The sequence below is a fragment of the Pagrus major genome, chromosome 23 (genome assembly GCF_040436345.1).
Source record: "Pagrus major chromosome 23, Pma_NU_1.0".
NCBI classification, from domain to species: domain Eukaryota; kingdom Metazoa; phylum Chordata; class Actinopteri; order Spariformes; family Sparidae; genus Pagrus; species Pagrus major.
Window position 1 is genome coordinate 21,708,534 of NC_133237.1, and position 13,285 is coordinate 21,721,818.

General features: G+C 42.2%; 1 protein-coding gene across 1 annotated transcript; it reads right to left on the reverse strand.

Moving 5' to 3' along the window:
• Window positions 1-7,326: 7,326 nt before the first annotated feature.
• On the reverse strand, window positions 7,327-10,138 carry uncx (UNC homeobox). The gene is made up of 3 exons (XM_073495230.1): window positions 9,880-10,138; window positions 9,125-9,300; window positions 7,327-8,391 (listed from the first exon to the last, which is right to left on the reverse strand). Exons 1-3 carry the CDS (start codon window positions 10,136-10,138, stop codon window positions 7,327-7,329), a joined length of 1,500 nt encoding a protein of 499 aa, XP_073351331.1.
• Between the last annotated feature and the right edge of the window lie 3,147 nt (window positions 10,139-13,285).

The following is a 13,285-nucleotide window of genomic DNA, read 5'->3' on the forward strand; positions in this document are numbered from 1 at the left end:
CTGTGAAAACAGCTGGATATCTCCCCACAGACTTGAACTGCGGTCGCCCCTTTGGTCACCTTGCAACTTGAAATAACGCAACCTCCGTCCCCTCCACCTCCCGAAGTGAAAATTTGCTATTACGCATGAAATCGTATCTGTGGTTTGCTGAAACGTAACTGCTGAAATTGTGTCCTGGTGACTGGGTTGTGACCACTGATGTTTTTGAGTGGTGTAAAGTATCCTATTTGTTACCTAAATGGCTCTTTGGTGAACCCTTTGGTGCCTTGCTCTTCTTTCTAACAAACCTCTTGTGACGTCCTTCCCCTCTGAAGGTTGGACAGGTTCCTTCTCATCATGAGTGAGTTGAAGGTGCTCCCCTCACTTCGTCTCATGCCTCCTTGAACTGCTGTTTCAAGGGCCTAAGCTCCTGCCTCAGCTGCCTAATCATAGCCACTGGTCATCACGTACGACACTGAACCTTTTAGAAGCAAGGCCGATTGCTGTTATTGCCTGGAGTTTTCTGTCACCGTTCCCTCTTGGATCAAGAATTGCTTTCACTTTCTCGTTGAATTAGAGCCACTCCCAGCTGACAGACTAACTCCACCTACATCTTGTTCTCTGCTTTAGCTTAGCCGCTAGCGCATGGAGGGTCTGTCGACTATGTGCTGCTTCATGATCTTTCAGGTCTTAGATCTCACCGTGAGTTGTTTCTGTGTGATTCATCCAAGAGCTCTTTCACCAAGCATTTCATACATACCCTGTGGCAGATTGTTGCCAGTGATGTGGGTTATTTTCAGTAGGTCCATAATCGGGTGTCCTACAAAATTGACCGCAATTGTGTCTTATCTCAGGATTTAACCCCGATCACATCCAGTTTGTAAGAGAGTTGAGTTTTGAGCCTCAAAACTCAGCTATCTTTCAAATTGGTTAACACTTAGCCAACCTTAATTATGTTTTAGCAACCATGAGCAGATATTGTAGGACAAAGAGAGAAAACAATGAGAGTGGATATTTTGAAGTTGCTTTTAGCGTGAATGTATGTTGACATTTAACATTTTCATCTGATCAGTATGAATGTTTGATTTAAAGAAAGTATTCCTGGCTGCATTTTGTTTCTCTCACTAATACAGAATGATTAGATTTTAACATTATTAGGAGACAGGTCACGTGAATAATCCACTGATTGTGCTGTTATCGCACATACCTGTGACCATGCATTATGCCAAACGAACTACGTGTTGAGGAAAATAATGTTGTATTTGCACCAACAATATCGAATAGGCCATCCAAAGGATACTGAAGGCTCCGAATACTTCATCTACACTTGGGTAATAGTCTGCCAATTAGCCTACACGTGTACAAGACTGGAGCCAAATAGATGTAAATTGTTTAAATCAGATTTTTTCATAAATAGAATCGCCACAGAGGGTGATAATTGGTATGTATAGATATATACATCGATAGTTATACAGTGTTGATATATTGCCACATTGCCTGACAGTATTGTGTATTTTGGAAGAGTATCAACATGTTCAAAGCAAAACATTGTTATGCACATAACTGATGTGTTGCCAGCATTATGAAACAAGGCAAAGCTAACAACAAAAAACATCTTGTTGTGGAATTAGTAATCAAAATGGCTTAAACCTCTCGTAGAAATGTTATTGATTTGTCTCAGAAAGACTTTTTCAAGCTCTCAGACGTCACTCCAAGTTACCTGAGATGATTTTATGGGTCCCATTCATCTATCACGCTGCAATTCAAAGTGAGTTATTGTTTAGGCCATAAGACAAAATCAAACCACACAACTTTATCCAAAAAAAAAACCTCTACAAAATATGAACTATACCTTTAATGTACAGGATGCACTCTCTGAGGTATTCCAACTCTCCAACTCCGACTCTTCACACATTGCAGATTGGGTTTGTTTAATTTCTTTATTTTTTTTTTATTAAATACACATCAAACTCACCTGGGAGTTGAGTCGGTATGCGAGCCACAGCTAAAGAAACCGAACCAATCGCAGACAAGTGCCGTCAAAGTGTTCCTCAAGTGCTTTCTTTTGGATACTGTGGTAAAACGTCACAGTAGAAGTTGCCAAACTTGCTCAAATATCACTTCATATCACTGTCAAACACTTTGATACGTGATGACTTTAACATGGCTTTTTTTGGAAGGAGGTATCTGTCAAGTTTAAGCACTAAAGACAATGAGGTGTCAGGAAGCAGTTACTCGCTAGCTTTCAGATTTATGTCCAAGCATGTCTGCCGGTAGCCTTTGCAAGAAGACCCTCTTATCCTCAAATTACCGAGACATTTTTAAACACATTATCTGCTTTTTTCTAATATTTCCTTTGTCCTGTGAATTGTTAGCTTCTGTAATCCAAAAGCACAATACGGGTCACTTTAGATAATGAGGCCAGACAGATAGTAACAGGTGTGACCATTATGAAAAGACTCCTGTCACCTCTCACATCAGCATACAAGGATGCAAGTGCTCTTATTGTGAAGAGGAGTCTAATATCTAATCCTTCCCTTCAGCTATTCCAAGACAATATGGAGCCGGCATAATGCAGAGAAATGTGTAATATTTAATGAGGAAGACATTTTTCAAAAGAAAGAGGGAAATGGTGCGATATTGCACTAATGTTATTGCACTTCGCTTGTCATTCTTCTGCGCTGTGTAACTTTAGAGTAAAAAAGATGATTATAATTGTTTGATTAGTGACTGAAAGACATGTTAATCTGCATTATTTTGAAGTGTTGTTATTCTCAAACTCTTATAAAGTTATTGTTTTGTAGGCCATATATGAAGGAGGCGAAACATATTTGTAGGAGATGGAAAATTGTGTCTTTTATTATGAATATCAGCCTCAAAGCGACGTTAAAAGGTAGATGTTTGCCCTTTTGCAAATATTTGAAAACTTTCCAGAATCTAATCACCAATTGTTTCTTCATTATATTTCCTCTTTTGTCTTTAAGGTCACATTTCTCATATACTACAAATAATATGTTAATGCAATGTTCCTAAAGTTTTTCAGCCTTCACGTTGTGGATGTGAAATGTTTGCTATATGCACAGTGGTCTTTATTTAATTTCTGGTACTTGTTTATCAGACGATACAACAGTTGGCGTATTGTGTCGCGATAACTGCAATCCAACGAGTAAAAAAACAAACAAACTCACAACTAAATGTTGTGAGGTGGAAAATGATATCATCCACTTGGACTTAACTCATGCGTGTTTTCATTTTTATTTAAGTGATGGTTTCAATGATCACTGTGGACTGAGTAAATCTCCAACACTTATGAAAACAATACAAAACACACCGCGTGTTACTGAAAAATACATGGCACATAATAAAAAAAGCAAGCTTTTCTTTCCTTTTCCCCATTTTCAATATTACCATGTATTTTTCAGTAACACGCGGTGTGTTTTCTGAATTGTTTTCATAAGTGTTGGAGATTTACTCAGTCCACAGTGATCATTGAAACCATCACTTAAATAAAAATGAAAACACACATGAGTCATGGTGTTGTGTTATGACAGCAGTGACTGGCTAGAAAGTGAAGTTTTGACATTTTGAGCTTCTTTTGAGTCCAACGTGGACGAGAACTTTGGCATAAAATGCAAGAAATGAATAAAATAAATCTTTAAGTTTACCTGTGGTGTGAAATTGAAAAAAACATCAGACAAAGTCAAAGTGCAGGTGGTTAAACGAGTCACACAGTCCATTAATATTATTTAGCAAACACTCTGAAGACTGTAAATGAACAAACGTGAGCTGCGAATGCTCACGTCTTATTAACTAAATTTTGATTAAGGGAGGGGGGGATTTTTTTCGCGAAACACTCCGAGATAATTAAAATTATTTTTAAGGATCGTCCAGAAATCAATGCAGATGGTAATTTCAGGCTTATCCCAGGTATGCACAGGAAAGATAAGAATGATTAAATCCAACCGGCGCATTAATGAGTATGTAGATGTAAAATAATCCTAAAAGGCATGGCAGAGTTGCTGCAGGAGAAGCCAAATGTCAAGTGCCATTTTATTTTATGGAGGATCCCTTTTTTAAAGTGACACGGTTTCTTTCTTATCCAAGCCCCTAAGATCTCATACAGCGACACAAAGCGCACATGAGTAGCCTGCACAGGCAGACAGACAGACAGACAGACAGACAGGTTGTCCAAAATCCTTATTTTAAACTTCATCCATAAATATATTTTTTGTTTTGTGTGAGGTGTTAGATGAAGTTTGGCTTATATTAAAAAAAAATGTTTAGAAAAATCTTAAAATTCAAAATGCAAGTGGCACAACATGGCACATTTATTCCAGTCATCCTTGCGCAGTAAAAGAGATCAATTCACGTCTAATCTGACTGAGTTCACTCGGATGTAAAAAACGGGGAAATAAAAGCGACATGCTGTCTGTGATGAGAGCTGGTAATAAAAACATTTGGTTTTTCAGTCATTTGGCTTGGGAAATTGAGAGGCTTATTTTCTGAAGACGCTGATTTCGGGGCTTGCTGCAGCTCGAATGCTGCAAATGAGACCCCTTAATATCATGACCATAATTAATTGTGCAAATTTGTTTCTATTAAATAAAACTAACACATACTGAGAAAACTCTATTAGCCTTAATTAAGCTTGATATCCTAATTTAGGAAAATGTGTGGCTGAAAACAAGCCGTTTTGGTTAGATTTTTTTCCCTGTCTTTCTCCGATAGTGGAAAGCCTACCAGCTTTCTGCCTTTGGGCTGCTTTTCCTCCTCTGAGAGTTGGAAATGAGAAATGGAAATGGAAATACCAGGAGGTGCTAAATTAGCTGCCTGATCTGCACTTATTGCCGCATACAGGCCCCTATTACTTTGCCAATCTGTGCCTCTCTTTTAGCATTCCGGGCATGGAGAAGCTTCGAGATAGCAGATTTATCAAATGGGAAAATGAATGCATGATGATCAGTTAAATTGAAAATCAGCGTCTGCATGACAGCCCGACCTGACACCTCCGTAATTAGAAAGAAAAATGATGGCGTCCGATGCATAATAGAGCAAAAACAATTTACACTCTCCCATAATGATCCGGCGTTCAAATTGAAAATTTCTCCGGGTATAAATTGAATTCATAAAGTATGATTCATGGACGACACATCTCCTGGAGGCTGCCTGGGCATATCGATTGATAGTTTGTCTTGAATCATGCAGCGTGCAGCTCTCAGGCAAGAAAAGCTTAACTACTTAAGCAAATCGCTAATTTCACCTTAAGGCCACCAATGTGCAGCCAGCGATACTCCTATTCAGTGTGCTAATGAATTATGGATGAACTGGGCATACGTCCCAAATAGCCTAAGAGTAGCATGGCAAAATACACAGCGAGAAGGATCCGAGGTTATTTTCAAATTGGACCCGGTTATCCTACAATTTAGGACTTAAAGCTCCTCTCTGTGTTTCCTGACGAGCTCTGAATTCACCAATTGTGTCACATTCCTGATGTAATTTCTGCTTTTTTTTTGCCTTTAGAATAAAATGCAACCCAGTGAATGAACTCCCTAAAAGTTACACATGACATGAATTAATTCACAGTAAAGAAGAATAATCTCAGCTGTGTGATCAGCATGCAGACACAGAGGTTACACCTCTAAACCACAGCCTGCTCAGGCCTAATCTCCTGCATGTTCACTGTGTGTGCCATGTTGGCTGCTGCTGTCTGCCCCTTCCCTTCCCTTCCTCTCACCTCCCCCCCTCACCACCACCAACCTAATAAGACATTGCTTCCTAGAGCAAACAGCTGCATGGGTTGAAATTTATGTAAATATTTTGAAAGGGACACTGGCTCAGAAATTCATTTGCGCCGGCTCAGACGTAAAGCTCACCCCTCTGATTATTTTCAATTTATTTGCAAATCGAGGATCCAAACAGAACACTAAAGGGCTTGTGGGTTTCTTAACAAGAGCACTGAGCAGCTATAGCTTGGACTGGATTTTTATTTTTGTCTTAAGATATTTTTTTTTTGTTCTTATGCCATTACGCGCCAGCCTCGACATTTCCATCCCCGGGGTCGACGTGATATTGTGGTCAACGCTGCTAATATTGCACAAAAAAAAAAAAAAAAAAAAAAGGAAAGAGAAAGGGGAGCAGATGTCCCAGATCCCGCTTGGCTTCCCTGGGGACCACCAACCCTATTAGAACAAATGTGTTCTGCTATTGTAAATAGGCACGTTTGCCTCAGCCCGTCCTATTACAGCCCGACGCGTGATCAATAGGCTGATAACACAGAAACATCAATGTAAAGCGACAGAACAATGAGGGATATCATCGAACATCTATCTTAATATAGCCCTGCTACAAGGGGGCCCTGACAAAGTGGAGAGAGGGGGAAGAAGAAGAAGAAGAAGAAGAAGAAGAGGATGGAGGGAGAAAAGAAAAAAAAAAGCTCATGAAAATGCCTCCCCACGAATCCCCATCTCCTATCCAATATGCACAAACACACACACTCCCAGCTGCCGGGGCTATTATTTTCCTATTTCAATTTGACACCCAGGCCTTTTCATGCTAATTCTATTATTCTTGGAAGTTTATGTGATTTCATATCACTAGAAATCGGTAATGTATTATAACCCCCTTTGAGCTAAAATAAACTGAATCCCCCTGCAGTAGCCACCGGGAAAATAATTACTTTCATATCAAAACTCTGCAGGAGTCGAGCGGGTCCTTTTCGCCTCAGGCTCGTAACCTCATTTCAGTGGGGGCTTATAGATGAATAAATTTGTTAAGGCAATATACAAAGTACAACATGAGATTTCTTAAGAAAGCCCCCTTTCCTACTGTACTGTGGTCCTGCGTGCTGCTATTTAAGGTCTCACACGGTTTGAGGTGCTTGTATACAATAGATTTATTTAAGAAAAAAACTTACATATATAAATAGTATAATACCTTTTTTTACAGCTCTTGAGGATTTGTGTTGGTGGTCTCGTGGTCTGTCTTTTTTTTTGTTGTTGTTGTTTTGTTTGTTTGTTTTGACAAAGTTATCACACATTAAAGGATATCTAGAGACTCCTGTCTCTCTCTCTCTCTCTCTCTCTCTCTCTCTCTCTCTCTCTCTCTCTCTCACACACACACACACACACACACACACACACGCACACACTCAGAGAGAAAGAGAGAAAGAGAGAGAGAGAGCACAACATTGTCAAAATATCAGCAGAGGGGGGGGGGGGGGGGGGGCCTAGAGATTAGATGTAAAGATGTAGTTTGTGGTTAAGCTTTGGCCTAATGAAAGGTGTCGTTTAGAGGCTATATCAGTATGTTTCTGCCTTTTTTCTTTTTTTTTTTTTTACCCCCAAGGATTTATTCCAAGTCTTCTTTAGAGTCTGTCTTTGTCTCTGCCGGACTGTCACTGAGGACAGACTCGGGGTTGACAGGCTGGTCCTTGTTCTCTAAATGCTCTTTTCTGTCCGCATCGACAGGCTTAATGAGTTGTGGACTGTGTTCGTGGGCGAAAGTCGAATCGCTGCAAATAACAGAGATGTGAGTACTTTTGCCAGAGGCGAAGGCGGCCCTGGGCGGGCTGGTGTGCGGTGAAGAACGCGTCTTGTCCTCTGATCCCACCTGCGCGTCCGCGGCGCGGTCCGGCGAGCTGCTCCTACATCCCGCAGAGCTCGCGGAGGCGCCGCAGCGGACGCCGGGCTGGCTGCTCCTCTCCGCCGGGGTGCTGTCACTGTCAGAGTTCGCTCCTGCTCCTCCAGCTGCTGCTGCTGCTGCTGCTGCTGTTGTCTTCAGAGCAGTCTGAGGAACAATGAATCCAAGCGGCTGTGTGATGGGATAGAGTAGGAAGTGTCCTTTCCCTATCAAAGGCCGTGAGGAGGGTAAGGCCGCGGGGTTGCGTCTCGGTCTGGTGTCCGAAAGGAGGCTCTCGACGCTAAAAGGGTTGAGTTTCTGCACGCCGGAGGCTCTGTTGTTGTTGTTGTTGTCGGAGCACAGGCTTGACCGGTGGCTGGCGTCGGGCGAGTCCAGCTCGGATCCGCCAGCCTCCTGGTCCAAGTGTCTTTGGTTCTGGTTTTGGGTCTGGAGAGGGTGAGGTGTTTGGTCGCAGCTCGTTTGGTTTGGCCCCACAGAGTCATAAGGGCCTGTGGTGTGGTCACTGTCGGTCACATGCGACACCCCGCTGTCGCTGTCCGACCCCGGGGTGTGAAATAAATCCCCATGCGCGAGCCGGTTCTGGGACTTGAGCAGCCGTCGCTCCTGCTTCCGCTTCTTCTTCTCCAGCCGGTCCAGCTCTCTCCGGGCGATCTCCTCCGGGTCCATGGGCTCCCCGCTGCAGGTGGTGGGGTGTGCGTTGTGGGCAGGTCGACCCGGACCTTTCTTTGTGTTCTCCTTTTTCCTCCACTTGGCTCTGCGGTTCTGAAACCAGACCTGCAGAGAAGAAAAGTGGGAATAAAACAAGAATAAAACATGTGCAACCCTTCTGTCACAATTAACGAGGACAAAAAAATGTTTCTGTGTCTTAACAACCTGATAATTAAACAAGCAGCGAGCTGACATGTTGCTCGTCCTGTTTTATAAGAGGGCCTTTAATTTTAAAACTCACCTGCCACAAAAAGTTGAATAGACGCCTTCACGATTACAGAATAGTTGAGAGGTCTTAATATATTTTTTTCTCTTATAAAATAATTGTAAAATTGCTGTTTTTAATCAATAAAAATATTCTTATAATAAAATAAAATTGGCTGGGTTATTCACCTGAGAATGGGACGTACACACTTCGTATTTCTGGTCTTTGTTTATCCAACATTGTCGATATATTTTACAAATATAGCAGCCAGGATTTATGACTAAATAATAAAAATGTAAAATGTAAAATATCAGCCGGTGTTAGGGGCTCCATCATTTTTCAAAATAAAGGTGTAAATAAAATTGATTTATTCGACTAACATGAGCCACGAAAGGTCACAACAACACACTTCCATGCGTAATTATTGTGTTTTTAATTATTACATGAAATATAGATATTTATTCTGCATTATATTTATTTTTTTGACCAGTTTGAGTCATAAACAAAGGGATAAAGACACACACACACACACACACACACTCACACACACGCACACACACAATCACAAATGAAGGAACAAAAATAAATATTTACCTGAACTCTTGATTCTATCAGGTCCAGCCGGAGAGCCAGAGCCTCCCTCATGAACACGTCGGGATAGTGACTCTCATTAAAAGCCTTTTCTAATTCCTCCAGCTGCCAACCAGTGAAATTTGTGCGAGTTCTCCGTCTCTTGCAACCAGGGCTATCTTTGTCTGGGTCCCCCGAGTCTGACAGCGAGAATGAGAATAAAATGTAAACAAAGGATGAACACAAGCCGATAAATATATTTAATTTCCACATTTCAACACAATCCTAACGGGGCTGCTTTCGTGCATGTGCGACGATTTCTGCAAACTTCAGAGCCGGAGAGGACGACTGCGTTTGGACATTTATTTTATTTTTTTTTTTGCAGTGCACACATGCAGCCTGCAGCTTCTGCAGAAGCCTGTCGTCTGTTTGTGAATTAAGAGGGGAGGCTTCACGTGTTAACACAGGCGTCTCTTTGCTCTGGTGTTCACTGACTGACAGAAACATTGTTTTTGCTTCGGTGCATCTTCAGCTTTAGTGATGGAAATGAAGGAGCAAGCCTCTCTCCCTCTCTCTCTCTCTTTCTCCCCCTCTCTCTCCATGTGTGTGTGTGTGTGGCTTGCCTCTTTAAACACACCACCATCAAGAGGATAACTTGTATCGCAATATCCTGCCTTTGTTTCTTTTCTGTTTTTTTTTGTTTTTTTGTTTTTGTCTTTGTGCCGAGCAGCCAGCACTGGACGAGAGGCGACTCTGCGCGGTGCGTAAATGTGTCTTACCTGTGAGTTTGTAGTGCTGATTATCTCCATTCATCCCGCAGCCCGAAGACAAGAGGGGGTTGGAATTACCCACTGAAGCCGTGCAGGAACCATTAAGTAATCCGTCTATTGAGAAAGGAACCGCGGACGCAGATTGAAGTTGATGCCCGGCTAATTCGTAAACGTGATGGTGGCTCAGATGGTACGGGAAGCCCACCATCCCGCCGAGAGAGCCTCCGAACTGGGCGTGAGGTGGATCCAGTATCCTGCTGTCCATCATCCCGCAGGCAAAAGGAAACGACGTCTGGAGGCCGGCGATGGGAATTTAAAAAGCATGCAGCGAGTGTGGCCAACGAGTAGGGGACATGATGTGAAGGGAGGGGATGAGCTGTACTTTATCCACATGAACCTCCCAATAATTAGCCCAGGCTCTGGGAATATGAGACCCAATGAGAAGCGGTAATGGACTCTGACGTCAGAGGCGCGCTCTGCAAACGCTCCCCGTATCGATTGCTAATTAAAGCTGACATCCACCTCAATAAACAATATCAGAGCTGTCACAACAAGACAGGAGGGCTTTGATAAGAACTACATCGCAACTACACGGGGGACCCACCGGGAGGAAGGGCTCACTGGATCCGGGGAAGAAAGGGCTACAGGCGGACAGGTTAGGGCCAGAGGCTCCCGGAGGTTTTTGTTCAGTGGAGCACCTGCAAAAGATAAACGTTTATTAAAAAGACATTATTATTATTATTATTTGTATTTTTTTGTCTAGTATTGTTATATATTCTCAGATATGACAGCTTAAAAAAAGACCCAAAACTACAATAATAACTGATAATAAAGGTAAAAAAAATATATAAATTAAATTCTCCTCAGGGATTTTTTTTCTCAGGGACGTCTGTGACCTCCTCTGGACCGTGCGACCCCTCTCCTGTCCCCGAGCCCCACTTTGGGACCCCTCTGAGCTCAGATAAAGCCCCGTGTTAGTTATGGATCATCATCTAAATACATTAAACCTTTTTTTTTTTTTTTTACAATCTACACGCAGGACGTAAAACAAACCGGCTGATTGCTGAAATATGATAGTATTTAAAAGGGGGGGGGTGGCTGAAGATTATTTTGCTGGAGGCACAAAGCGAAAGTGAAACTATAATATTTTTAGTGTTACTTGGGGGGGGGAGGCTTTACTTACGACCCTCGCTGCGTTATGAACAAAATATACGAGCAAATAAAGAAACTGCTAAAAGAACAAGGACGATTCAGTCCAACACAATAAAACACCAGCCTCTGGAAAGACATCCGCAGCGTCAGGACACCAAAAACTGGTGAAGCTCCTCCACGTTGTGCAGCAGCCCTCCTCCTCCTGCACTCCAATATGTGACCAGCCTAAATCCTATCTTGCTCATTAGGTTTTTTCAAATAATTAATTCGACTTTATTTATCCCAAGTCTGGCGCTGTCATAATGTTAATCAGAGTTGAAATTTCGCACCCCACTCATTCCCTGACCCTTGGCACCCGGATTGGCATGTTGTAATAACCTGAATCTCTCAACAGAAGCTGCGATAATTGTTACCCTATTAGCATGCAAATTGTTTAATTAATATTATTATGAGGAAGTATATAATCCGCTCGTCACTTGACCCCCAAGCCCAAATAACAACCCCTCTGTATTTCAGCGTGCAGCCCTACATTTTAATGAACTCCTCAGAAATGATCTCGCCTATTTATCCATCTTCCTTTTTTTCAGCTCTTTGAAGCCTCCCCCCCTCTTCCTTCTTTGTATTTTAACTTTAATTTTAACGCACCCGGACAAGATCTTATGAATAATTCCTCCACCATTCTTTTTTTTTTTTTTGAACATCTAAAATTCAATAATTGCTTTTCGTCATTTCCAAGCACATATAGGCGAAAGGCTTGTCCCCCCTCCCTCAACTCGGGCCGCACGCAGGAGCTCCCAGTGAAAGGCAGCCCCCTTGACACAGTCTCCAGAGACGTTGCGTTTAAATCCGTTTTTCTACAACCGGGTGACATTGTCAGATTCTAGCTTTAATTAACCCGATAATAAGGCGAACAAGGCCGCGCTGCTGCCCTGCCTTGTTACCTTTTATAACCGGCTCCTCTTTGGCAGCTGTGAAGGCAAATAATAATAATAATGGAAATATGTTTTTTCTGCTCATTGAGAGATCTGAGTGGGTTGTTGCGGCTGTCTTTATTGCGCGTGTGTATTGTTAATCAATGAGATCACATGGCCTCTGGACAGTTCAGGGTTTTACAAGGAACACTGGTGAACTTTCACACTAATATGTTGTGTTGCTTCGCAAAGAAAACTGTGAACAATCCTCTTTTTTGAGCACATATGCACGCCTATAGTTGTAGAAACTTTCTTAAACAACTCAACTTTTTATTACATTATTAACATTTGGCTGATTTTATTCGCCTCAGGGCGCAGCCGGCTGTAACCCTTCACCTCAAAACCTCCCAAATTCACTCTGAAAGAAGCCTGAGGAGTGTATTATACCCACGATGATGATGACGATGGTGATGATGATGATGATGCTTTGGACTTATTGCCACTTCAGACACCAGTGTTGGTGTTTTACTGCTGTTGATGTTTGTTTTAAATCTGCTGTCATCATCACTCAGGAGTGCTCTTAAGTCCACAGCTCACCACGGTGATGGATGAGGTGAAGAGGAGCAGCAGGAGCACTGATGGAGCACCAGGATATCCCCCTGAAACACACACACACACACACACACACCTGGACCAGGACTTCAGAAGTTAGGATCAGCTGATCACAGATGTTTTACGCACATATCAAAGTTTCTACAATAGGGATAAACCACTTCTACTCGCCCCCTTCCTCAACTTTTTCTTGCCTCCTGAGAGGATTGTGGAGCAGCTCACTCACCTGCAGACAGGTGAACTCCAGAGGCGTGCCAGCTGAAGGTGTCCAAACACGACCCCCACCCCTCCCTCCTCCAAATATGAGACGCAGGTCTTATCAAGACGCCCCATCCCGACACTGATGCTTACTTTAGCAGCACAGAATCAAATTCATTTTTAATTAGGCAGGCAAATTAATAGGCGGCAGTTTAGGAGTTTAATTACTCAATTAACTTCACGCACGTTAATTTTTAACTATCTAAATTAGGTTGCACATTATTCGATTTGATGATAATTATAGAATTAAATCTAAATTAATTGTTTTGGATGATTTGGATGAACTAGATGCAATTCCAATTAAACAGTAGAGGGTTGGGGTGGGAGAGAGATGAGGGGGGGAGCAACACAAAAAAAAGGGAGAAGCTGGTTGCCATTTTAAGCTCGCAAATCCTTTGATTCGATTTTAAGCAAGAAACTCTGCCTCGAAATTTTTCCCTCTGATCCTACAAATTCTCTCTCCTTCTAATCCCACAATTAAA

Excerpts from the sequence above, each read along its gene's own strand:
- uncx (XM_073495230.1), bottom strand. The coding sequence starts at position 10,138 with ATGATGGACAGCAGGATACTGGATCCACCTCACGCCCAGTTCGGAGGC. Across the intron at positions 9,301-9,879 it reads TCAGCACTACAAACTCACAG|ACTCGGGGGACCCAGACAAA; the intron begins GTAAGACACATT and ends TCTCGCTGTCAG. Across the intron at positions 8,392-9,124 it reads TGATAGAATCAAGAGTTCAG|GTCTGGTTTCAGAACCGCAG; the intron begins GTAAATATTTAT and ends TCTTCTCTGCAG.